Below are 26,370 nucleotides of genomic sequence, written 5' to 3'. Positions count from 1 at the left end.
GTATCAAACTCTACACCCGTATCAAACTCTACAGCTGTATTAAACTCTCCACCTGTATTAAACTCTACACCTGTATCAAACTCTACAACTGTATCAAACTCTACACCTGTATCAAACTCTACAGCTGTATTAAACTCTCCACCTGTATTAAACTCTACAGCTGTGTTAAACTCTACACCTGTATCAAACTCTACACCTGTATCAAACTCTACAGCTGTATTAAACTCTACAGCTGTATCAAACTCTCCACCTGTATCAAACTCGACAGCTGTATTAAACTCTACACCTGTATTAAACTCTACACCTGTATCAAACTCTACAGCTGTATTAAACTCTACACCTGTATCAAACTCTACTCCTGTATCAAACTCCACAGCTGTATCAAACTCTAAACCTGTATCAAACTCTACAGCTGTATTAAACTCTACACCTGTATCAAACTCTACTCCTGTATCAAACTCTACAGCTGTATCAAACTCTACACCTGTATCAAACTCTACAGCTGTATTAAACTCTACACCTGTATGCAACTCTACACCTGTATCAAACTCTACACCCGTATAAAACTCTACACCCGTATAAAACTCTACAGCTGTATTAAACTCTACACCTGTATCAAACTCTACACCCGTATAAAACTCTACACCCGTATAAAACTCTACACCTGTATCAAACTCTACTCCTGTATCAAACTCTACACCTGTATCAAACTCTACTCCTGTATCAAACTCTACACCCGTATAAAACTCTACACCTGTATCAAACTCTACTCCTGTATCAAACTCTACACCCGTATAAAACTCTACACCTGTATCAAACTCTACTCCTGTATCAAACTCTACACCCGTATAAAACTCTACACCTGTATCAAACTCTACACCTGTATCAAACTCTACTCCTGTATCAAACTCTACACCTGTATCAAACTCTACTCCTGTATCAAACTCTACACCCGTATAAAACTCTACACCTGTATCAAACTCTACAGCTGTGTTAAACTCTACACCTGTATCAAACTCTACAACTGTATCAAACTCTACACCTGTATCAAACTCTACAGCTGTATTAAACTCTCCACCTGTATTAAACTCTACAGCTGTGTTAAACTCTACACCTGTATCAAACTCTACACCTGTATCAAACTCTACAGCTGTATTAAACTCTACAGCTGTATCAAACTCTCCACCTGTATCAAACTCTGACAGCTGTATTAAACTCTACACCTGTATTAAACTCTACACCTGTATAAACTCTACACCTGTATCAAACTCTACACCCGTATAAAACTCTATACCCGTATAAAACTCTACACCCGTATAAAACTCTACACCTGTATCAAACTCTACAGCTGTATCAAACTCTACACCTGTATCAAACTCTACAGCTGTGTTAAACTCTACAGCTTGTTTAAACTCTACACCTGTATCAAAATCTACACCGGTATCAAACTCTACACCTGTATCAAACTCTACTCCTGTATCAAACTCTACACCTGTATCAAACTCTACACCTGTATCAAACTCTACACCTGTATCAAACTCTACACCTGTATCAAACTCTACAGCTGTGTTAAACTCTACAGCTTGTTTAAACTCTACACCTGTATCAAAATCTACACCTGTATCAAACTTTACACCTGTATCAAACTCTACACCTGTATCAAACTCTACAGCTGTATTAAACTCTACACCTGTATCAAACTCTACACCTGTATCAAACTCTACAGCTGTATTAAACTCTACTGCTGTATTAAACTCTACACCTGTATCAAACTCTACAGCTGTATTAAACTCTACACCTGTATCAAACTCTACTCCTGTATCAAACTCTCCACCTGTATCAAACTCTACACCTGTATCAAACTCTACACCTGTATCAAACTCTACACCTGTATCAAACTCTACAGCTGTATTAAACTCTCCACCTGTATTAAACTCTACACCTGTATCAAACTCTACAACTGTATCAAACTCTACACCTGTATCAAACTCTACAGCTGTATTAAACTCTCCACCTGTATTAAACTCTACAGCTGTGTTAAACTCTACACCTGTATCAAACTCTACACCTGTATCAAACTCTACAGCTGTATTAAACTCTACAGCTGTATCAAACTCTCCACCTGTATCAAACTCGACAGCTGTATTAAACTCTACACCTGTATTAAACTCTACACCTGTATCAAACTCTACAGCTGTATTAAACTCTACACCTGTATCAAACTCTACTCCTGTATCAAACTCCACAGCTGTATCAAACTCTAAACCTGTATCAAACTCTACAGCTGTATTAAACTCTACACCTGTATCAAACTCTACTCCTGTATCAAACTCTACAGCTGTATCAAACTCTACACCTGTATCAAACTCTACAGCTGTATTAAACTCTACACCTGTATGCAACTCTACACCTGTATCAAACTCTACACCCGTATAAAACTCTACACCCGTATAAAACTCTACAGCTGTATTAAACTCTACACCTGTATCAAACTCTACACCCGTATAAAACTCTACACCCGTATAAAACTCTACACCTGTATCAAACTCTACACCCGTATAAAACTCTACACCCGTATCAAACTCTACACCTGTATCAAACTCTACTCCTGTATCAAACTCTACACCTGTATCAAACTCTACTCCTGTATCAAACTCTACACCCGTATAAAACTCTACACCTGTATCAAACTCTACTCCTGTATCAAACTCTACACCCGTATAAAACTCTACACCTGTATCAAACTCTACTCCTGTATCAAACTCTACACCCGTATAAAACTCTACACCTGTATCAAACTCTACACCTGTATCAAACTCTACAGCTGTGTTAAACTCTACACCTGTATGCAACTCTACACCTGTATCAAACTCTACACCTGTATCAAACTCTACACCTGTATCAAACTCTACAGCTGTGTTAAACTCTACAGCTTGTTTAAACTCTACACCTGTATCAAAATCTACACCTGTATCAAACTCTACAGCTGTATCAAACTCTACACCTGTATCAAACTCTACACCTGTATCAAACTCTACACCAGTATCAAACTCTACACCTGTATCAAACTCTACACCTGTATCAAACTCTACAACTGTATCAAACTCTACACCTGTATCAAACTTTACACCTGTATCAAACTCTACACCTGTATCAAACTCTACAGCTGTATTAAACTCTACAGCTGTATCAAACTCTCCACCTGTATCAAACTCGACAGCTGTATTAAACTCTACACCTGTATTAAACTCTACACCTGTATCAAACTCTACAGCTGTATTAAACTCTCCACCTGTATCAAACTCTACTCCTGTATCAAACTCTACAGCTGTATCAAACTCTACACCTGTATCAAACTCTACAGCTGTATTAAACTCTACACCTGTATGCAACTCTACACCTGTATCAAACTCTACACCCGTATAAAACTCTACACCCGTATAAAACTCTACAGCTGTATTAAACTCTACACCTGTATCAAACTCTACACCCGTATAAAACTCTACACCCGTATAAAACTCTACACCTGTATCAAACTCTACACCCGTATAAAACTCTACACCCGTATCAAACTCTACACCTGTATCAAACTCTACTCCTGTATCAAACTCTACACCTGTATCAAACTCTACTCCTGTATCAAACTCTACACCCGTATAAAACTCTACACCTGTATCAAACTCTACTCCTGTATCAAACTCTACACCCGTATAAAACTCTACACCTGTATCAAACTCTACTCCTGTATCAAACTCTACACCCATATAAAACTCTACACCTGTATCAAACTCTACACCTGTATCAAACTCTACAGCTGTGTTAAACTCTACACCTGTATGCAACTCTACAACTGTATCAAACTCTACACCTGTATCAAACTCTACACCTGTATCAAACTCTACACCTGTATCAAACTCTACAGCTGTGTTAAACTCTACAGCTTGTTTAAACTCTACACCTGTATCAAACTCTACACCTGTATCAAACTCTACAGCTGTATCAAACTCTACACCTGTATCAAACTCTACACCTGTATCAAACTCTACACCAGTATCAAACTCTACACCTGTATCAAACTCTACACCTGTATCAAACTCTACAACTGTATCAAACTCTACACCTGTATCAAACTTTACACCTGTATCAAACTCTACACCTGTATCAAACTCTACAGCTGTATTAAACTCTACAGCTGTATCAAACTCTCCACCTGTATCAAACTCGACAGCTGTATTAAACTCTACACCTGTATTAAACTCTACACCTGTATCAAACTCTACAGCTGTATTAAACTCTACACATGTATCAAACTCTACTCCTGTATCAAACTCCACAGCTGTATCAAACTCTAAACCTGTATCAAACTCTACAGCTGTATTAAACTCTCCACCTGTATCAAACTCTACTCCTGTATCAAACTCTACAGCTGTATCAAACTCTACACCTGTATCAAACTCTACAGCTGTATTAAACTCTACACCTGTATGCAACTCTACACCTGTATCAAACTCTACACCCGTATAAAACTCTACACCCGTATAAAACTCTACAGCTGTATTAAACTCTACACCTGTATCAAACTCTACACCCGTATAAAACTCTACACCCGTATAAAACTCTACACCTGTATCAAACTCTACACCCGTATAAAACTCTACACCTGTATCAAACTCTACACCTGTATCAAACTCTACTCCTGTATCAAACTCTACACCTGTATCAAACTCTACTCATTTATCAAACTCTACACCCGTATAAAACTCTACACCTGTATCAAACTCTACTCCTGTATCAAACTCTACACCTGTATCAAACTCTACACCTGTATCAAACTCTACAGCTGTGTTAAACTCTACAGCTTGTTTAAACTCTACACCTGTATCAAACTCTACACCTGTATCAAACTCTACAGCTGTATCAAACTCTACACCTGTATCAAACTCTACACCTGTATCAAACTCTACACCAGTATCAAACTCTACACCTGTATCAAACTCTACACCTGTATCAAACTCTACAACTGTATCAAACTCTACACCTGTATCAAACTTTACACCTGTATCAAACTCTACACCTGTATCAAACTCTACAGCTGTATTAAACTCTACAGCTGTATCAAACTCTCCACCTGTATCAAACTCGACAGCTGTATTAAACTCTACACCTGTATTAAACTCTACACCTGTATCAAACTCTACAGCTGTATTAAACTCTACACATGTATCAAACTCTACTCCTGTATCAAACTCCACAGCTGTATCAAACTCTAAACCTGTATCAAACTCTACAGCTGTATTAAACTCTCCACCTGTATCAAACTCTACTCCTGTATCAAACTCTACAGCTGTATCAAACTCTACACCTGTATCAAACTCTACAGCTGTATTAAACTCTACACCTGTATGCAACTCTACACCTGTATCAAACTCTACACCCGTATAAAACTCTACACCCGTATAAAACTCTACAGCTGTATTAAACTCTACACCTGTATCAAACTCTACACCCGTATAAAACTCTACACCCGTATAAAACTCTACACCTGTATCAAACTCTACACCCGTATAAAACTCTACACCTGTATCAAACTCTACACCTGTATCAAACTCTACTCCTGTATCAAACTCTACACCTGTATCAAACTCTACTCATTTATCAAACTCTACACCCGTATAAAACTCTACACCTGTATCAAACTCTACTCCTGTATCAAACTCTACACCTGTATAAAACTCTACACCTGTATCAAACTCTACACCTGTAACAAACTTACACCTGTATCAAACTCTACTCCTGTATCAAACTCTACACCCGTATAAAACTCTTCACCTGTATCAAACTCTACTCCTGTATCAAACTCTACACCCGTATAAAACTCTACACCTGTATCAAACTCTACACCTGTATCAAACTCTACAGCTGTGTTAAACTCTACACCTGTATGCAACTCTACACCTGTATTAAACTCTACACCTGTATCAAACTCTACAACTGTATCAAACTCTACAACTGTATCAAACTCTACACTTGTATCAAACTCTACACCTGTATCAAACTCTACAGCTGTGTTAAACTCTACAGCTTGTTTAAACTCTACACCTGTATCAAAATCTACACCTGTATCAAACTCTACAGCTGTATCAAACTCTACACCTGTATCAAACTCTACACCTGTATCAAACTCTACAGCTGTATTAAACTCTACACCTGTATCAAACTCTACACCTGTATCAAACTCTACACCTGTATCAAACTCTACAGCTGTATTAAACTCTACACCTGTATCAAACTCTACAGCTGTATTAAACTCTACACCTGTATCAAACTCTACAGCTGTGTTAAACTCTACAGCTTGTTTAAACTCTACACCTGTATCAAAATCTACACCTGTATCAAACTCGACAGCTGTATCAAACTCTACACCTGTATCAAACTCTACACCTGTATCAAACTCTACAGCTGTATTAAACTCTACAGCTGTATTAAACTCTACACCTGTATCAAACTCTACAGCTGTATTAAACTCTACAGCTGTATTAAATTCTACATCTGTATCAAACTCTACACCTGTATTAATCTCTACAGCTGTATTAAACTCTACAGCTGTATCAAACTCTACACCTGTATCAAACTCTACAACTGTATCAAACTCTACACCTGTATCAAACTCTACTCCTGTATCAAACTCTTCACCTGTATCAAACTCTACACCTGTATCAAACTCTACACCTGTATCAAACTCTACAGCTGTGTTAAACTCTACAGCTTGTTTAAACTCTACACCTGTATCAAAATCTACACCTGTATCAAACTTTACACCTGTATCAAACTCTACACCTGTATCAAACTCTACAGCTGTATTAAACTCTACACCTGTATCAAACTCTACTCCTGTATCAAACTCTCCACCTGTATCAAACTCTACACCTGTATCAAACTCTACAGCTGTATTAAACTCTCCACCTGTATTAAACTCTACAGCTGTGTTAAACTCTACACCTGTATCAAACTCTACACCTGTATCAAACTCTACAGCTGTATTAAACTCTACAGCTGTATCAAACTCTCCACCTGTATCAAACTCGACAGCTGTATTAAACTCTACACCTGTATTAAACTCTACACCTGTATCAAACTCTACAGCTGTATTAAACTCTACACCTGTATCAAACTCTACTCCTGTATCAAACTCCACAGCTGTATCAAACTCTACAGCTGTGTTAAACTCTACAGCTTGTTTAAACTCTACACCTGTATAAAAATCTACACCTGTATCAAACTTTACACCTGTATCAAACTCTACACCTGTATCAAACTCTACAGCTGTATTAAACTCTACACCTGTATCAAACTCTACTCCTGTATCAAACTCTCCACCTGTATCAAACTCTACACCTGTATCAAACTCTACAGCTGTATTAAACTCTCCACCTGTATTAAACTCTACTCCTGTATCAAACTCTACACCTGTATCAAACTCTACAGCTGTATTAAACTCTACAGCTGTATCAAACTCTCCACCTGTATCAAACTCAAACAGCTGTATTAAACTCTACACCTGTATTAAACTCTACACCTGTATCAAACTCTACAGCTGTATTAAACTCTACACCTGTATCAAACTCTACTCCTGTATCAAACTCTACACCTGTATCAAACTCTACACCTGTATCAAACTCTACAGCTGTATTAAACTCTCCACCTGTATTAAACTCTACACCTGTATCAAACTCTACACCTGTATCAAACTCTACAGCTGTATTAAACTCTACAGCTGTATCAAACTCTCCACCTGTATCAAACTCGACAGCTGTATTAAACTCTACACCTGTATTAAACTCTACACCTGTATCAAACTCTACAGCTGTATTAAACTCTACACCTGTATCAAACTCTACACCTGTATCAAACTCTACAGCTGTGTTAAACTCTACAGCTTGTTTAAACTCTACACCTGTATCAAAATCTACACCTGTATCAAACTCTACAGCTGTATCAAACTCTACACCTGTATCAAACTCTACACCTGTATCAAACTCTACACCAGTATCAAACTCTACACCTGTATCAAACTCTACACCTGTATAAAACTCTACAACTGTATCAAACTCTACACCTGTATCAAACTCTAAACCTGTATCAAACTCTACAGCTGTATTAAACTCTACACCTGTATCAAACTCTACACCTGTATCAAACTCTACAGCTGTATCAAACTCTACACCTGTATCAAACTCTACAGCTGTATTAAACTCTACACCTGTATGCAACTCTACACCTGTATCAAACTCTACACCCGTATAAAACTCTACACCCGTATAAACTCTACAGCTGTATTAAACTCTACACCTGTATCAAACTCTACACCCGTATAAAAAACCCGTATAAAACTCTACACCTGTATCAAACTCTACACCCGTATAAAACTCTACACCCGTATCAAACTCTACACCTGTATCAAACTCTACTCCTGTATCAAACTCTACACCTGTATCAAACTCTACTCCTGTATCAAACTCTACACCCGTATAAAACTCTACACCTGTATCAAACTCTACTCCTGTATCAAACTCTACACCCGTATAAAACTCTACACCTGTATCAAACTCTACTCCTGTATCAAACTCTACACCCGTATAAAACTCTACACCTGTATCAAACTCTACACCTGTATCAAACTCTACAGCTGTGTTAAACTCTACACCTGTATGCAACTCTACACCTGTATTAAACTCTACACCTGTATCAAACTCTACAACTGTATCAAACTCTACAACTGTATCAAACTCTACACCTGTATCAAACTCTACACCTGTATCAAACTCTACACCTGTATCAAACTCTACAGCTGTGTTAAACTCTACAGCTTGTTTAAACTCTACACCTGTATCAAAATCTACACCTGTATCAAACTCTACAGCTGTATCAAACTCTACACCTGTATCAAACTCTACACCTGTATCAAACTCTACACCAGTATCAAACTCTACAGCTGTATTAAACTCTCCACCTGTATTAAACTCTACAGCTGTGTTAAACTCTACACCTGTATCAAACTCTACAGCTGTATCAAACTCTACACCTGTATCAAACTCTCCACCTGTATCAAACTCTACACCTGTATCAAACTCTACAGCTGTATTAAACTCTCCACCTGTATTAAACTCTACAGCTGTGTTAAACTCTACACCTGTATCAAACTCTACACCTGTATCAAACTCTACAGCTGTATTAAACTCTACAGCTGTATCAAACTCTCCACCTGTATCAAACTCGACAGCTGTATTAAACTCTACACCTGTATTAAACTCTACACCTGTATCAAACTCTACAGCTGTATTAAACTCTACACCTGTATCAAACTCTACTCCTGTATCAAACTCCACAGCTGTATCAAACTCTACAGCTGTGTTAAACTCTACAGCTTGTTTAAACTCTACACCTGTATAAAAATCTACACCTGTATCAAACTTTACACCTGTATCAAACTCTACACCTGTATCAAACTCTACAGCTGTATTAAACTCTACACCTGTATCAAACTCTACTCCTGTATCAAACTCTCCACCTGTATCAAACTCTACACCTGTATCAAACTCTACAGCTGTATTAAACTCTCCACCTGTATTAAACTCTACACCTGTATCAAACTCTACACCTGTATCAAACTCTACAGCTGTATTAAACTCTACAGCTGTATCAAACTCTCCACCTGTATCAAACTCGACAGCTGTATTAAACTCTACACCTGTATTAAACTCTACACCTGTATCAAACTCTACAGCTGTATTAAACTCTACACCTGTATCAAACTCTACTCCTGTATCAAACTCTCCACCTGTATCAAACTCTACACCTGTATCAAACTCTACAGCTGTATTAAACTCTCCACCTGTATTAAACTCTACTCCTGTATCAAACTCTACACCTGTATCAAACTCTACAGCTGTATTAAACTCTACAGCTGTATCAAACTCTCCACCTGTATCAAACTCGACAGCTGTATTAAACTCTACACCTGTATTAAACTCTACACCTGTATCAAACTCTACAGCTGTATTAAACTCTACACCTGTATCAAACTCTACACCTGTATCAAACTCTACAGCTGTGTTAAACTCTACAGCTTGTTTAAACTCTACACCTGTATCAAAATCTACACCTGTATCAAACTCTACAGCTGTATCAAACTCTACACCTGTATCAAACTCTACACCTGTATCAAACTCTACACCAGTATCAAACTCTACACCTGTATCAAACTCTACCCCTGTATCAAACTCTACAACTGTATCAAACTCTACACCTGTATCAAACTCTAAACCTGTATCAAACTCTACAGCTGTATTAAACTCTACACCTGTATCAAACTCTACTCCTGTATCAAACTCTACAGCTGTATCAAACTCTACACCTGTATCAAACTCTACAGCTGTATTAAACTCTACACCTGTATGCAACTCTACACCTGTATCAAACTCTACACCCGTATAAAACTCTACACCCGTATAAAACTCTACAGCTGTATTAAACTCTACACCTGTATCAAACTCTACACCCGTATAAAACTCTACACCCGTATAAAACTCTACACCTGTATCAAACTCTACACCCGTATAAAACTCTACACCCGTATCAAACTCTACACCTGTATCAAACTCTACTCCTGTATCAAACTCTACACCTGTATCAAACTCTACTCCTGTATCAAACTCTACACCCGTATAAAACTCTACACCTGTATCAAACTCTACTCCTGTATCAAACTCTACACCCGTATAAAACTCTACACCTGTATCAAACTCTACTCCTGTATCAAACTCTACACCCGTATAAAACTCTACACCTGTATCAAACTCTACACCTGTATCAAACTCTACAGCTGTGTTAAACTCTACACCTGTATGCAACTCTACACCTGTATTAAACTCTACACCTGTATCAAACTCTACACCTGTATCAAACTCTACACCTGTATCAAACTCTACACCTGTATCAAACTCTACAGCTGTGTTAAACTCTACAGCTTGTTTAAACTCTACACCTGTATCAAAATCTACACCTGTATCAAACTCTACAGCTGTATCAAACTCTACACCTGTATCAAACTCTACACCTGTATCAAACTCTACACCAGTATCAAACTCTACACCTGTATCAAACTCTACACCTGTATCAAACTCTACAACTGTATCAAACTCTACACCTGTATCAAACTTTACACCTGTATCAAACTCTACACCTGTATCAAACTCTACAGCTGTATTAAACTCTACAGCTGTATCAAACTCTCCACCTGTATCAAACTTGACAGCTGTATTAAACTCTACACCTGTATTAAACTCTACACCTGTATCAAACTCTACAGCTGTATTAAACTCTACACCTGTATCAAACTCTACTCCTGTATCAAACTCCACAGCTGTATCAAACTCTAAACCTGTATCAAACTCTACAGCTGTATTAAACTCTCCACCTGTATCAAAACTCCTGTATCAAACTCTACAGCTGTATCAAACTCTACACCTGTATCAAACTCTACAGCTGTATTAAACTCTACACCTGTATGCAACTCTACACCTGTATCAAACTCTACACCCGTATAAAACTCTACACCCGTATAAAACTCTACAGCTGTATTAAACTCTACACCTGTATCAAACTCTACACCCGTATAAAACTCTACACCCGTATAAAACTCTACACCTGTATCAAACTCTACACCCGTATAAAACTCTACACCTGTATCAAACTCTACACCTGTATCAAACTCTACTCCTGTATCAAACTCTACACCTGTATCAAACTCTACTCCTGTATCAAACTCTACACCCGTATAAAACTCTACACCTGTATCAAACTCTACTCCTGTATCAAACTCTACACCCGTATAAAACTCTACACCCGTATCAAACTCTACACCTGTATCAAACTCTACTCCTGTATCAAACTCTACACCCGTATAAAACTCTTCACCTGTATCAAACTCTACTCCTGTATCAAACTCTACACCCGTATAAAACTCTACACCTGTATCAAACTCTACACCTGTATCAAACTCTACAGCTGTGTTAAACTCTACACCTGTATGCAACTCTACACCTGTATTAAACTCTACACCTGTATCAAACTCTACAACTGTATCAAACTCTACAACTGTATCAAACTCTACACCTGTATCAAACTCTACACCTGTATCAAACTCAAACTCAAACTCTACACCTGTATCAAACTCTACACCTGTATCAAACTCTACAGCTGTGTTAAACTCTACAGCTTGTTTAAACTCTACACCTGTATCAAAATCTACACCTGTATCAAACTCTACAGCTGTATCAAACTCTACACCTGTATCAAACTCTACACCTGTATCAAACTCTACAGCTGTATTAAACTCTACACCTGTATCAAACTCTACACCTGTATCAAACTCTACACCTGTATCAAACTCTACAGCTGTATTAAACTCTACACCTGTATCAAACTCTACAGCTGTATCAAAATCTACACCTGTATCAAACTCTACAGCTGTATCAAACTCTACACCTGTATAAAACTCTACACCCGTATAAAACTCTACACCTGTATCAAACTCTACACCCGTATAAAACTCTACACCTGTATCAAACTCTACACCTGTATCAAACTCTACTCCTGTATCAAACTCTACACCTGTATCAAACTCTACTCCTGTATCAAACTCTACACCCGTATAAAACTCTACACCTGTATCAAACTCTACTCCTGTATCAAACTCTACACCCGTATAAAACTCTACACCCGTATCAAACTCTACACCTGTATCAAACTCTACTCCTGTATCAAACTCTACACCCGTATAAAACTCTTCACCTGTATCAAACTCTACTCCTGTATCAAACTCTACACCCGTATAAAACTCTACACCTGTATCAAACTCTACACCTGTATCAAACTCTACAGCTGTGTTAAACTCTACACCTGTATGCAACTCTACACCTGTATTAAACTCTACACCTGTATCAAACTCTACAACTGTATCAAACTCTACAACTGTATCAAACTCTACACCTGTATCAAACTCTACACCTGTATCAAACTCTACAGCTGTGTTAAACTCTACAGCTTGTTTAAACTCTACACCTGTATCAAAATCTACACCTGTATCAAACTCTACAGCTGTATCAAACTCTACACCTGTATCAAACTCTACACCTGTATCAAACTCTACAGCTGTATTAAACTCTACACCTGTATCAAACTCTACACCTGTATCAAACTCTACACCTGTATCAAACTCTACAGCTGTATTAAACTCTACACCTGTATCAAACTCTACAGCTGTATTAAACTCTACACCTGTATCAAACTCTACAGCTGTGTTAAACTCTACAGCTTGTTTAAACTCTACACCTGTATCAAAATCTACACCTGTATCAAACTCGACAGCTGTATCAAACTCTACACCTGTATCAAACTCTACACCTGTATCAAACTCTACAGCTGTATTAAACTCTACAGCTGTATTAAACTCTACACCTGTATCAAACTCTACAGCTGTATTAAACTCTACAGCTGTATTAAATTCTACATCTGTATCAAACTCTACACCTGTATTAATCTCTACAGCTGTATTAAACTCTACAGCTGTATCAAACTCTACACCTGTATCAAACTCTACACCTGTATCAAACTCTACACCTGTATCAAACTCTACTCCTGTATCAAACTCTTCACCTGTATCAAACTCTACACCTGTATCAAACTCTACACCTGTATCAAACTCTACAGCTGTGTTAAACTCTACAGCTTGTTTAAACTCTACACCTGTATCAAAATCTACACCTGTATCAAACTTTACACCTGTATCAAACTCTACACCTGTATCAAACTCTACAGCTGTATTAAACTCTACACCTGTATCAAACTCTACTCCTGTATCAAACTCTCCACCTGTATCAAACTCTACACCTGTATCAAACTCTACAGCTGTATTAAACTCTCCACCTGTATTAAACTCTACACCTGTATCAAACTCTACAACTGTATCAAACTCTACACCTGTATCAAACTCTACAGCTGTATTAAACTCTCCACCTGTATTAAACTCTACAGCTGTGTTAAACTCTACACCTGTATCAAACTCTACACCTGTATCAAACTCTACAGCTGTATTAAACTCTACAGCTGTATCAAACTCTCCACCTGTATCAATCTCGACAGCTGTATCAAACTCTACACCCGTATAAAACTCTTCACCTGTATCAAACTCTACTCCTGTATCAAACTCTACACCCGTATAAAACTCTACACCTGTATCAAACTCTACACCTGTATCAAACTCTACAGCTGTGTTAAACTCTACACCTGTATGCAACTCTACACCTGTATTAAACTCTACACCTGTATCAAACTCTACAACTGTATCAAACTCTACAACTGTATCAAACTCTACACCTGTATCAAACTCTACACCTGTATTAAACTCTACAGCTGTATCAAACTCTACAGCTGTATTAAACTCTACAGCTGTATTACACTCTACAGCTGTATTAAACTCTACAACTGTATCAAACTCTACACCTGTATCAAACTCTACACCTGTATCAAACTCTACAGCTGTATTAAACTCTACAGCCGTATCAGATTCCTTGTGCATCAGTGTTGAGTGTAACAGTGTCGATCTCCCCCCTGGCTGTTATCAGCAACACAGACAGTGTTTTCTTGAATCTCTAAACAGCTGAGTAAAGCCTTTTCCATCTGCAGATGGCCAGACTCCACGCCGAGCAAAAGAGAAACCAACACATGGCAAAGGTCTCCACATTAACCAACACATATCAAAGGTCTCCACATTAACCAACACATAGCAAAGGGTCCCATGTTAACCAACAGATAGCAAAGGGTCCCATGTTAACCAACACATAGCAAAGGTCTCCACATCAACCAACACATAGCAAAGGTCTACACATTAACCAACAGATATCAAAGGTCTCCACAGTAACCAAAAGATAGCGAAGGTCTCCATATTAACCAACACATAGCAAAGGGTCCCATGTAAACCAACACATAGCAAAGGTCTCCATATTAACCAACACATAGCAAAGGGTCCCATTATCCATCCAAGATGGCGTAGCAGTCGGACGTGTGTTTTGTCTTGTCCCGTCCTGTATAGTGTAAATATAGTTTTTCCTCGTTTTTTTTTTCTGTATATATTTCGTACATATTTTAATCTCACTTTTCAACTACAGGCTGAATATACTCTCCTGCAACCCGCATCACCCAATGTGGTACGGATCTGCTTTTTCTATACTTTAGAATCGGAACCCTCATCAGAAGCTAGCCGCTAACTAGCTACTAGCTAGCCACTGCTAGCGGTCTTCAACGCAAACTAGGACACCAGCGCGACATCTACCCAAAGCATATCAGACTGCTTTTTCTCTACCACATCTCCGGATTCCTACCGCAAGCTCTGAACCTTTATACCGGATCATCGTAAATAGCTAGCTGCAATCCGAGTGGCTACTCCTGGCTAACGTCTCTGTCCCAGAGCAAGCACCAGTTAGCCTGGAGCTAGCCTCGAGCTAAGCCCATCTCCCGACTAGCCGAAGAGGTCCAAAAATACCTAATTTGCCAATTGGCCTGGACCCTCTACTGACCCTCTACTGCCGACACGGAGCCCCGCCGATCCATCACGACTGGTCCGCCGACATAATCGTCCGAGGGGTTTCAACAGGCTTTTCCCCTGCGACATCGCCAAAGATCCATCTGCTGGCCAAGGCCCGCGAGCTTTCTGAATCGCTGTATCTCCAGCTCACCGCATGAAGAGGAATAAACAGACTCACCCCATCGCGACGTCCCCCAAAGGTTAACTCTCTAGCCCTCGCTATCTCCCTGCTTGCTAATTCGGCCTGCTAACGGCTAGCTTGTCAAGCTCCGGTCCGCTAACTGCTACCTTGTCTAGCTCGGGCCTACGAACTGTTAGCTTGTTAGCACAGGCCTGCTAACCGTCTGAACCACCGCGTCCCAATCACTCTCTGACCCCATTTACTTTCTATCTCTTTTTGATTTTTAATTTGTTTATACCTTCCGGAAACCTGCCTCACCCAATGTGATACGGAATCGCTATTACTTTTACTCTTATTTTTATTTTTATGACACACTCAAGAACCTCCAGACGCTAACCAGCTAACTAGCTACAAGCTAGTTAGTCATTGTTAGTTAAAAAAAAAACCTGGATAACACTCGCCAGCCCAGCCCCCTGCCCATCCACCGCTGCCCCCTGGACACTGATCTCTTGGCTACATAGCTGACGACGCTGGACTGTCCATTAATCACGGTACTCCTTTCTGCTTGTTTGTCTTACCTGTCTGCCCCGTTGCCTAGTCAACGCCATTTTACCTGCTGTTTGTTGTGCTAGCGGATTAGCCTCGCCTACTGTTTTTAGCTAGCTTTCCAAATTCAACACCTGTGATTACTGTATGCCTCGCTGTATGTCTCTCTCAGATGTCAATATGCCTTGTATACTGTTGTTCAGGTTAGTTATAATTGTTTTAGTTCACAATGGAGCCCCTAGACCCACTCTGCATACCCCTGTTACCTCCTTTGTCCCACCTCCCACACATGCGGTGACCTCACCCATTACAACCAGCATGTCCAGAGATACAACCTGTCTCATCATCACCCAGTGCCTGGGCTTACCTCCGCTGTACCCGCACCCCACCATACCCCTGTCTGCGCATTATGCCCTGAATATATTCTACCATGCCCAGAAACCCGCTCCTCTTATCCTCTGCCCCCAACGCTCTAGGCGACCAGTTTTGATAGCCTTTAGCCGCACCCTCATACTACTCCTTCTCTGTTCCGCGGGTGATGTGGAGGTAAACCCAGGCCCTGCATGTCCCCAGGTACCCTCATTTGTTGACTTCTGTGATCGAAAAAGCCTTGGTTTTATGCATGTCAACATCAGAAGCCTCCTCCCTAAGTTTGTTTTACTCACTGCTTTAGCACACTCTGCTAACCCTGATGTCCTTGCCGTGTCTGAATCCTGGCTCAGGAAGGCCACCAAAAATTCAGAGATTTCCATACCCAACTATAACATCTTCCGTCAAGATAGAACTACCAAAGGGGCGGAGTTGCAGTCTACTGCAGAGATAGCCTGCAAAGTAATGTCATACTTTCCAGGTCCATACCCAAACAGTTCGAACTACTAATTTTGAAAATTACCCTCTCCAGAAATAAGTCTCTCACTGTTGCCGCCTGCTACCGGCCACCCTCAGCTCCCAGCTGTGCCCTGGACACCATTTGTGAATTGATCGCCCCCATCTAGCTTCAGAGTTTGTTCTGTTAGGTGACCTAAACTGGGATATGCTTAACACCCCGGCAGTCCTACAATGTAAGCTAGATGCCCTCAGTCTCACTCAAATCATCAAGGAACCCACCAGGTACAACCCTAACTCTGTAAACAAGGGCACCCTCATAGACGTCATCCTGACCAACTGGCCCTCCAAATACACCTCCGCTGTCTTCAACCAGGATCTCAGCGATCACTGCCTCATTGCCTGTATCCGCCACGGAGCCGCAGTCAAACGACCACCCCTCATCACTGTCAAACGCTCCCTAAAACACTTCTGTGAGCAGGCCTTTCTAATCGACCTGGCCCGGGTATCCTGGAAGGACATTGACCTCATCCCGTCAGTTGAGGATGCCTGGTCATTCTTTAAAAGTAACTTCCTCACCATTTTAGATAAGCATGCTCCGTTCAAAAAATGCAGAACCAAGAACAGATACAGCCCTTGGTTCACTCCAGACCTGACTGCCCTCGACCAGGACAAAAACATCCTGTGGCGGACTGCAATAGCATCGAATAGCCCCCGTGATATGCAATTGTTCAGGGAAGTCAGGAACCAATACACGCAGTCAGTCAGGAAAGCTAAGGCCAGCTTCTTCAGGCAGAAGTTTGCATCCTGTAGCTCCAACTCCAAAAAGTTCTGGGACACTGTGAAGTCCATGGAGAACAAGAGCACCTCCTCCCAGCTGCCCACTGCACTGAGGCTAGGTAACACGGTCTCCACCGATAAATCCACGATTATCGAAAGCTTCAATAAGCACTTCTCAACGGCTGGCCATGCCTTCCGCCTGGCTACTCCAACCTCGGCCAACAGCTCCGCCCCCCCGCAGCTCCTCGCCCAAGCCTCTCCAGGTTCTCCTTTACCCAAATCCAGATAGCAGATGTTCTGAAAGAGCTGCAAAACCTAGACCCGTACAAATCAGCTGGGCTTGACAATCTGGACCCTCTATTTCTGAAACTATCTGCCGCCATTGTCGCAACCCCTATTACCAGCCTGTTCAACCTCTCTTTCATATCGTCTGAGATCCCCAAGGATTGAAAGCTGCCGCAGTCATCCCCCTCTTCAAAGGGGGAGACACCCTGGACCCAAACTGCTATAGACCTATATCCATCCTGCCCTGCCTATCTAAGGTCTTGAAAGCCAAGTCAACAAACAGGTCACTGACCATCTCGAATCCCACCGTACCTTCTCTGCTGTGCAATCTGGTTTCCGAGCCGGTCACGGGTGCACCTCAGCCACGCTCAAGGTACTAAACGATATCATAACCGCCATCGATAAAAGACAGTACTGTGCAGCCGTCTTCATCGACCTCGCCAAGGCTTTCGACTCTGTCAATCACCATATTCTTATCGGCAGACTCAATAGCCTCGGTTTCTCGGATGACTGCCTTGCCTGGTTCACCAATTACTTTGCAGATAGAGTTCAGTGTGTCAAATCGGAGGGCATGCTGTCCGGTCCTCTGGCAGTCTCTATGGGTGTGCCACAGGGTTCAATTCTCGGGCCGACTCTTTTCTCTGTATATATCAATGATGTTGCTCTTGCTGCGGGCGATTCCCTGATCCACCTCTACGCAGACGACACCATTCTATATACTTTCGGCCCGTCATTGGACACTGTGCTATCTAACCTCCAAACGAGCTTCAATGCCATACAGCACTCCTTCCGTGGCCTCCAACTGCTCTTAAACGCGAGTAAAACCAAATGCATGCTTTTCAACCGATCGCTGCCTGCACCCGCATGCCCGACTAGCATCACCACCCTAGATGGTTCCGACCTTGAATATGTGGACATCTATAAGTACCTAGGTGTCTGGCTAGACTGCAAACTCTCCTTCCAGACTCACATCAAACATCTCCAATCGAAAATCAAATCAAGAGTCGGCTTTCTATTCCGCAACAAAGCCTCCTTCACTCACGCCGCCAAGCTTACCCTAGTAAAACTGACTATCCTACCGATCCTCGATTTCGGCGATGTCATCTACAAAATGGCTTCCAACACTCTACTCAGCAAACTGGATGCAGTCTATCATAGTGCCATCCGTTTTGTCACCAAAGCACCTTATACCACCCACCACTGTGACTTGTATGCTCTAGTCGGCTGGCCCTCGCTACATATTCGTCGCCAGACCCACTGGCTCCAGGTCATCTACAAGTCCATGCTAGGTAAAGCTCCGCCTTATCTCAGTTCACTGGTCACGATGGCAACACCCATCCGTAGCACACGCTCCAGCAGGTGTATCTCACTGATCATCCCTAAAGCCAACACCTCATTTGGCCGCCTTTCGTTCCAGTACTCTGCTGCCTGTGACTGGAACGAACTGCAAAATCGCTGAAGTTGGAGACTTTTATCTCCCTCACCAACTTCAAACATCAGCTATCCGAGCAGCTAACCGATCGCTGCAGCTGTACATAGTCTATTGGTAAATAGCCCACCCATTTTCACCTACCTCATTCCCATACTGTTTTTATACTGTTTTTTTATTTTTTTATTTACTTTTCTGCTCTTTTGCACACCAATATCTCTACCTGTACATGACCATCTGATCATTTATCACCCCAGTGTTAATCTGCAAAATTGTATTATTCGCCTACCTCCTCATGCCTTTTGCACACATTGTATATAGACTGCCCATTTTTTTTTCTACTGTGTTATTGACTTGTTAATTGTTTACTCCATGTGTAACTCTGTGTTGTCTGTTCACACTGCTATGCTTTATCTTGGCCAGGTCGCAGTTGCAAATGAGAACTTGTTCTCAACTAGCCTACCTGGTTAAATAAAGGTGAAATAAAAAAATAAAAAATAAATAACCAACACATAGCAAAGGTCTCTACAGTAACCAACCGATAGCAAAGGGTCCCATGTTAACCAACACATGGTAAAGAGTCCCATTTTAACCAGCACATGGTAAAGGGTCCCATGTTAACCAACACATGGTAAAGGGTCCCATTTTAACCAACACATGGTAAAGGGTCCCATTTTAACCAGCACATGGTAAAGGGTCCCATTTTAACCAACACATGGTAAAGGGTCCCAATTTAACCAACACATGGTAAAGGGTCCCATTTCAACCAGCACATGGTAAAGGGTCCCATTTTAACCAACACATGGTAAAGGGTCCCAATTTAACCAACACATGGTAAAGGTGCGAAATAGTACAACAATGTATGCCCTTACTACTGTTTGTCATGAGAGCATCTGCTAAATGACTGAAATGTAAAAGGCACCACATTAATCAACACATAGCAAAGGCACCACATTAATCAACACATAGCAAAGGCACCACATTAATCAACACATAGCAAAGGCACCACATTAATCAACACATAGCAAAGGCACCACATTAATCAACACATGGCAAAGGCACCACATTAATCAACACATAGCAAAGGCACCACATTAATCAACACATAACAAAGGCACCACATTAATCAACACATAGCAAAGGTCCCACATTAATCAACACATAGCAAAGGCATCACATTAACCAACAGATAGCAAAGGTCTCCACATTAATCAACACATAGCAAAGGTCTAACATATACATTCACTTTCCCTGTCCTCCAACCCCTGTGTCAATTTCACTCCTTATCTCTCCCCCCTTTCTCTATCTCTCCACAACCCTCTCTAATATGTAGACTAATCCTAAACCTCTCTATAGTTTATAGACCAACCCAAACCCTCTGTAGTCTGTAGACCAACCCTACATTTCTCTCTAGCCTGTAGACCAACCCTAACCCTCTCTGGTCTGTAGACCAACTCTCTCTTGTCTATAGACTAACCTTAACCCTCTCTAGTCTGTAGACCAACCATAACCCTCTCTAGTATGTAGACCAACCTTAACCCTCTCTAGTCTGTTGACCAACCATAACCCTCTCTAGTATGTAGACCAACCTTAACCCTCTCTAGTCTGTAGACCAACCCTAACCCTAATCTGTAAACCAACCCTAACCCTCTCTATAGTCTGCAGACTAATCCTAACCCTCTATCTAATATGTAGACTAATCCTAACCCTCTATCTAATATGTAGACTAATCCTAACCCTCTATCTAATATGTAGACTAATCCTAACCCTCTCACTAGTCTGTAGACTAATCCTAACCCTCTCTCTAATCTGTAGACTAATCCTAACCCTCTCACTAGTCTGTAGACTAATCCTAACCCTCTCTCTAATCTGTAGACTAATCCTAACCCTCTGACTAGTCTGTAGACTAATTCTAACACTCTCTCTAGTCCATAGACCATCCCTAAACCTCTCTAGTCTGTAGACTAACCATAACCCTCTCTAGTCTATAGACCAACACTAACTCTCACTCTAGTCTGTCCAGAACACATTCGTCCCCCTACCAGGCTATCTCACAGATTGGCAGACTGAGTGGAGTGAGCAGTGATTGGCTGACAGTGTAGTGAGCAGTTATTGACTGACAGTGTAGTGAGCAATGATTGGCTGACATCAGATTTGAGGGTCAGCAGATTTGGGGGTCAGCAATGATTGGCTGTCAGCAGATTTGGGGGTCAGGGACACCTCAAGCCTTTTTTAGGGCCAGGGAGTGTTAGTTGTTCTGAAAAGCAGCTCTGCTGCCATGAGAGACGTTTCGGCCGGTAATCTCTGCTGCCAGGGAGATGGCCGAAGCCGGTAATCTGTACTGACGTGTATTTTAGCAGCACTTACTGAGTGGTTTGAGGATGCTGTTGCTGGCCTCATCGTTGTTTTCTGTGTCGGACCTGTCAGAGGCGTTCTCCGTCAGATGATCCTTCCTGTCCTTGTGGCTCCCTCTCCGGCGTTGACGTCTCCGACGCCGGTAGCTCTTGGGCATCTGCACTCCGATGTAGACGGTGTGGTGACCTGGATGGAAGAGAAAGACAATGGGTTAGGGTTAACAGTGGGTTAAGATTAACAATGGGTTAGGGTTAACAATGGGTTAGGGTTAACAATGGGTTAGGATTAACAATGGGTTCGGGTTAACAATGGGTTAGGGTTAGAAGGTGGGTTATGGCTGGCATCAGCAATGTTGGGCACGGGTACCAAGGCTGGCACACAAGGGCATTTGCATTGGCACACCAGGCATGAAATTCCAGTGTTTGGATTGGCAAACTTGCATTCTACCAGGTTAGAGATTTGGTCACCTTTCCACCAAGGGAGCATGTAAATAAATACCAACCCTTCCTAAATGCAGGTTATCCAGGAAATGGCTTCAAAGTTATCAGGATGTACATGCTCAGAAGGTGCTGTCTAGGCCAGACATAGAAGTTGGCGTCCAGCTGTCAAACCAAATATTTTGGCCGTGAAGAAATAACAGTTAGCAGTGACATTTCAATGTTTGTCTCCACTTGCAATCAGATCTCCAGAGGTTAGGGTATTAACACGGTCAGGCTTCTCACATTCCTTAAAGGCATAGTTCTGGATTCTGGTAATATCTACTTCCCCAGAGTCAGACGAACCTTTTATGTCTCTGCTTGCCATTTGAAGGAAGTTGCTATGCTAACTAGCATTAGCGCAATGACTGGATGTTTCTGTAGACTAGTTAGCATTGACTCGTGAAATTACCTCTAACTTCCTTCATACTGGACGCAGAGACATAAATATGGTATCCACGAGTTCATCTCACTCTGGAGAAGTATAACTATTCTATAAGGAATGTGAGCAGTCTGACCATGTTAACAACCTCTGGAGGTCTGACTGCAAGTGCCAAAATCCAAAACTATCCCTTTAAGGTTATGCTGTACTGTAACCCTACCTATCCATTTTACATTTTAGTCATTTAGCAGACGGTCTTAACCAGATCAACTTACAGGTGTAAATAGGGTTAAGTGCATTGCTCAAGGGCACAATTTAGTCAGCTCTGGGATTTGAACCAGCAACCATTCGGTTACTGGTCCTACCTCCCTTTTACTTATGTGAAGGGAAAACCTGTTGGTAACGTCTAAGGAAGAGGTCACAGCTTTTAACCAGACTAGTGTCTGTAAACATAACCTCTAAATGAGATCCATGTCAGACATGTTCAGTATAAATTGGAAACCACATATCCCGAGGCTGCATTTATTGTAGCTGGGGATTTTAACAAGGCTAATCTGAAAACAAGGTTCCCTACATTTTATCAGCATATCAAATGCGCTGGTAAAGTGTTCATTGTTACTCTAACTTCCGCGATGCATACAAAGCCCTCCCCCGCCCTCCTTTCGGCAAATCTGACCACGACTCCATTTTGATGCTCCCAGACTATAGACAAACACTAAAACACAAAAACTAAATTGGGAAATGCCCGTCAGGTCTGTTCAATGCTGGTCCGACCAATCTGATTCCACGCTTCAAGATTGCTTCGATCACGAAGACTGGGATATGTTCTGGATAGCATCGAACAACAACATTGATGTATAAGCTGATTCGGTGAGCCAGTTTATTAGCAAGTGCATCGATGATGTTGTACCCACGTCGACAATTAAAACCTTCCCCAAACAGAAACAGTGGATTGATGGCAGCATTCGCGCAAAACTGAAAGCGCGAACCACTGCTTTTAATCAGGGCAAGGAGACCGGAAACATGACTGAATACAAACAGTGTAGCTATTCCTTCCGCAAGGCAATCAAACAAGCTAACCGTAAGTATAGAGACAAAGTAGAGTCGCAATTCAACGGCTCAGACACGAGAGGTTTGTGGCAGGGTCTAGAGTCAATCACGGACCACAAAAAGAAAACCAGCCCCATACCGGACACCGATGTCTTGCTCCCAGACAAACTAAACAACTTCTTTGACACTTTGAGGACAATACAGTGCCATTGACATGGCCCGCTACCAAAAACCTGTGGACTCTCCTTCACTGCAGCCAACATGAGTAAAACATTTAAACGTGTTAACCCTCGCAAGGCTGTAGGCCCAGACGGCATCCCCAGCCACGTCCTCAGAGCATGCGCAGACCAGCTGGCTGATGTGTTTACGGACATATTCAATCAACCCGTATCCCAGTCTGCTGTTCCCACATGCTTCAAGAGGGTAACTATTGTTCCTGTTCCCAAGAAAGCTAAGGTAACTGAGCTAAACGACTACCGCCCCGTAGCACTCACTTCCATCATCATGGAGTGTTTTGAGACACTATATCACCTCCACCCTACCTGACACCCTAGACCCACTACAATTTGCGCAATCGCAATCACGCTGAACACCACCCTAACCCTTCTGGACAAGAGGAATACCTATTTAAGAATGCTGTTCATCGACCATAGCTCAGCATTTAACACCCTAGTACCCTCCAAACTCGTCATTAAGCTCGAGACCCTGGGTCTTAACCCCACCCTGTGCAACTGGGTCCTGGACTTTCTGACGGGACACCCCCAGGTGGTGAGGGTAGGAAACAACATCTCCACCCACTCATCCTCAACACTGGGGCCCCACAAGGGAGCATTCTCAGCCCTCTCCTGTACTCCCTGTTCACCCATTACTGCGTGGCCATGCACACCACCAACTCAATCATCAAGTTTGCAGATGACACTATAGTGTTAGGCTTGATTACCAACAACGACGAGACGGCCTACAGGGAGGAGGTGAGGGCCCTCGGAGTGTGGTGACACTCTACGTAAAAAAAACTAAGGAGATGATCGTGGACCAAAAATACCGATTTCCGATTGTTATGAAAACTGGAAATCGGCCGTAATTAATCGGCCATTCCGATTAATCGGTCGACCTCTAGTCTTCACAATGTATCACTGGAGGCAAACTACCTGCCCTCCAGGACACCTACAACCCGAGCCACTGCCTGTTCACCCAGCTATCATCCAGAAGGCGAGGTCAGTACAGGTGCATCAAAGGTGGGACCGAGAGACTGAAAAACAGCTTTCATCTCAAGGCCACCAGACTGTTATACAGCCATCACTAACATTGAGTGGCTGCTGCCAAAATACTGACTCAAATCTCCAGCCACTTTAATAATACAAAAGTTGTAATAAATGTATCACTAGTCACTTTAAACAATGCCACTTATATAATGTTTACATGCCCTACATTACTCTTCTCATATGTATATACTGTTCTCTATACCATCTACTGCATCTTGCCTATGCCGTTCGGCCATAGCTCTACCATATATTTATATGTAAATATACTTATTCATTACTATACACTGGTGTGTATAAGGTAGTTGTTGGGGAATTGTCAGATTACTTGTTGGTTATTACTGCATTGTCGGAACTAGAAGCACAAGCATTTTGCTACACTCGCATTAACATTAACTGCTAACCATGTGTATGTGACCATTAACATTTGATTTGATTTGCTATTAGACCTCGTCCAAGAGACATATTCAGTACTGTTAGACCTCATCCAAGAGACATATTCAGTACTGTTAGACCTCGTTCTAGAGACAGATTCAGTACCGTTAGACCTCGTCCTAGAGACATATTCAGTACTGTTAGACCTCATCCAAGAGACATATTCAGTACTGTTAGACCTCGTTCTAGAGACAGATTCAGTACCGTTAGACCTCGTCCTAGAGACATATTCAGTACTGTTAGACCTCATCCATGAGACATATTCAGTACTGTTAGACCTCGTCCATGAGACATATTCAGTACTGTTGACCTCACCCATGAGACATATTCAGTACTGTTAGACCTCATCCTAGAGACATATTCAGTACTGTTAGACCTCATCCATGAGACATATTCAGTACTGTTAGACCTCATCCTAGAGACATATTCAGTACTGTTAGACCTCATCCATGAGACATATGCAGTACTGTTAGACCTCATCCATGAGACATATGCAGTACTGTTAGACCTCGTCCTAGAGACATATTCAGTACTGTTAGACCTCGTCCTAGAAACATATTCAGTACTGTTAGACTTCATCCATGAGACATATTCAGTACTGTTAGACCTCATCCATGAGACATATTCAGTACTGTTAGACCTCGTCCTAGAGACATATTCAGTACTGTTACACCTCATCCTAGAGAAATATTAATTACTGTTAGACCTCATCCATGAGACATATTCAGTACTGTTAGACCTCGTCCTAGAGACATATTCAGTACTGTTAGACCCCATCCATGAG

At 41.5% G+C, this 26,370-nt stretch overlaps 1 protein-coding gene across 5 annotated transcripts in view; it reads right to left on the bottom strand.

The window, feature by feature from the left end:
- Positions 1 to 26,370, bottom strand: part of slc4a4a (solute carrier family 4 member 4a) — a 328,181-nt gene that overhangs the window by 245,694 nt on the left and 56,117 nt on the right. For all 5 annotated transcript variants that reach the window (XM_065011302.1, XM_065011299.1, XM_065011301.1 and 2 more), the window contains one exon: positions 21,997 to 22,170. In XM_065011302.1, the coding sequence (XP_064867374.1) occupies positions 21,997 to 22,170 (174 nt within the window). The remainder of the gene's footprint in view (positions 1 to 21,996; positions 22,171 to 26,370) is intronic.

This window comes from Oncorhynchus nerka, linkage group LG27 (genome assembly GCF_034236695.1).
Source record: "Oncorhynchus nerka isolate Pitt River linkage group LG27, Oner_Uvic_2.0, whole genome shotgun sequence".
NCBI classification, from domain to species: Eukaryota; Metazoa; Chordata; class Actinopteri; order Salmoniformes; family Salmonidae; genus Oncorhynchus; species Oncorhynchus nerka.
Note: the sequence above shows the minus strand (reverse complement) of the source record. Positions and strands in the feature narration are given on the sequence as shown.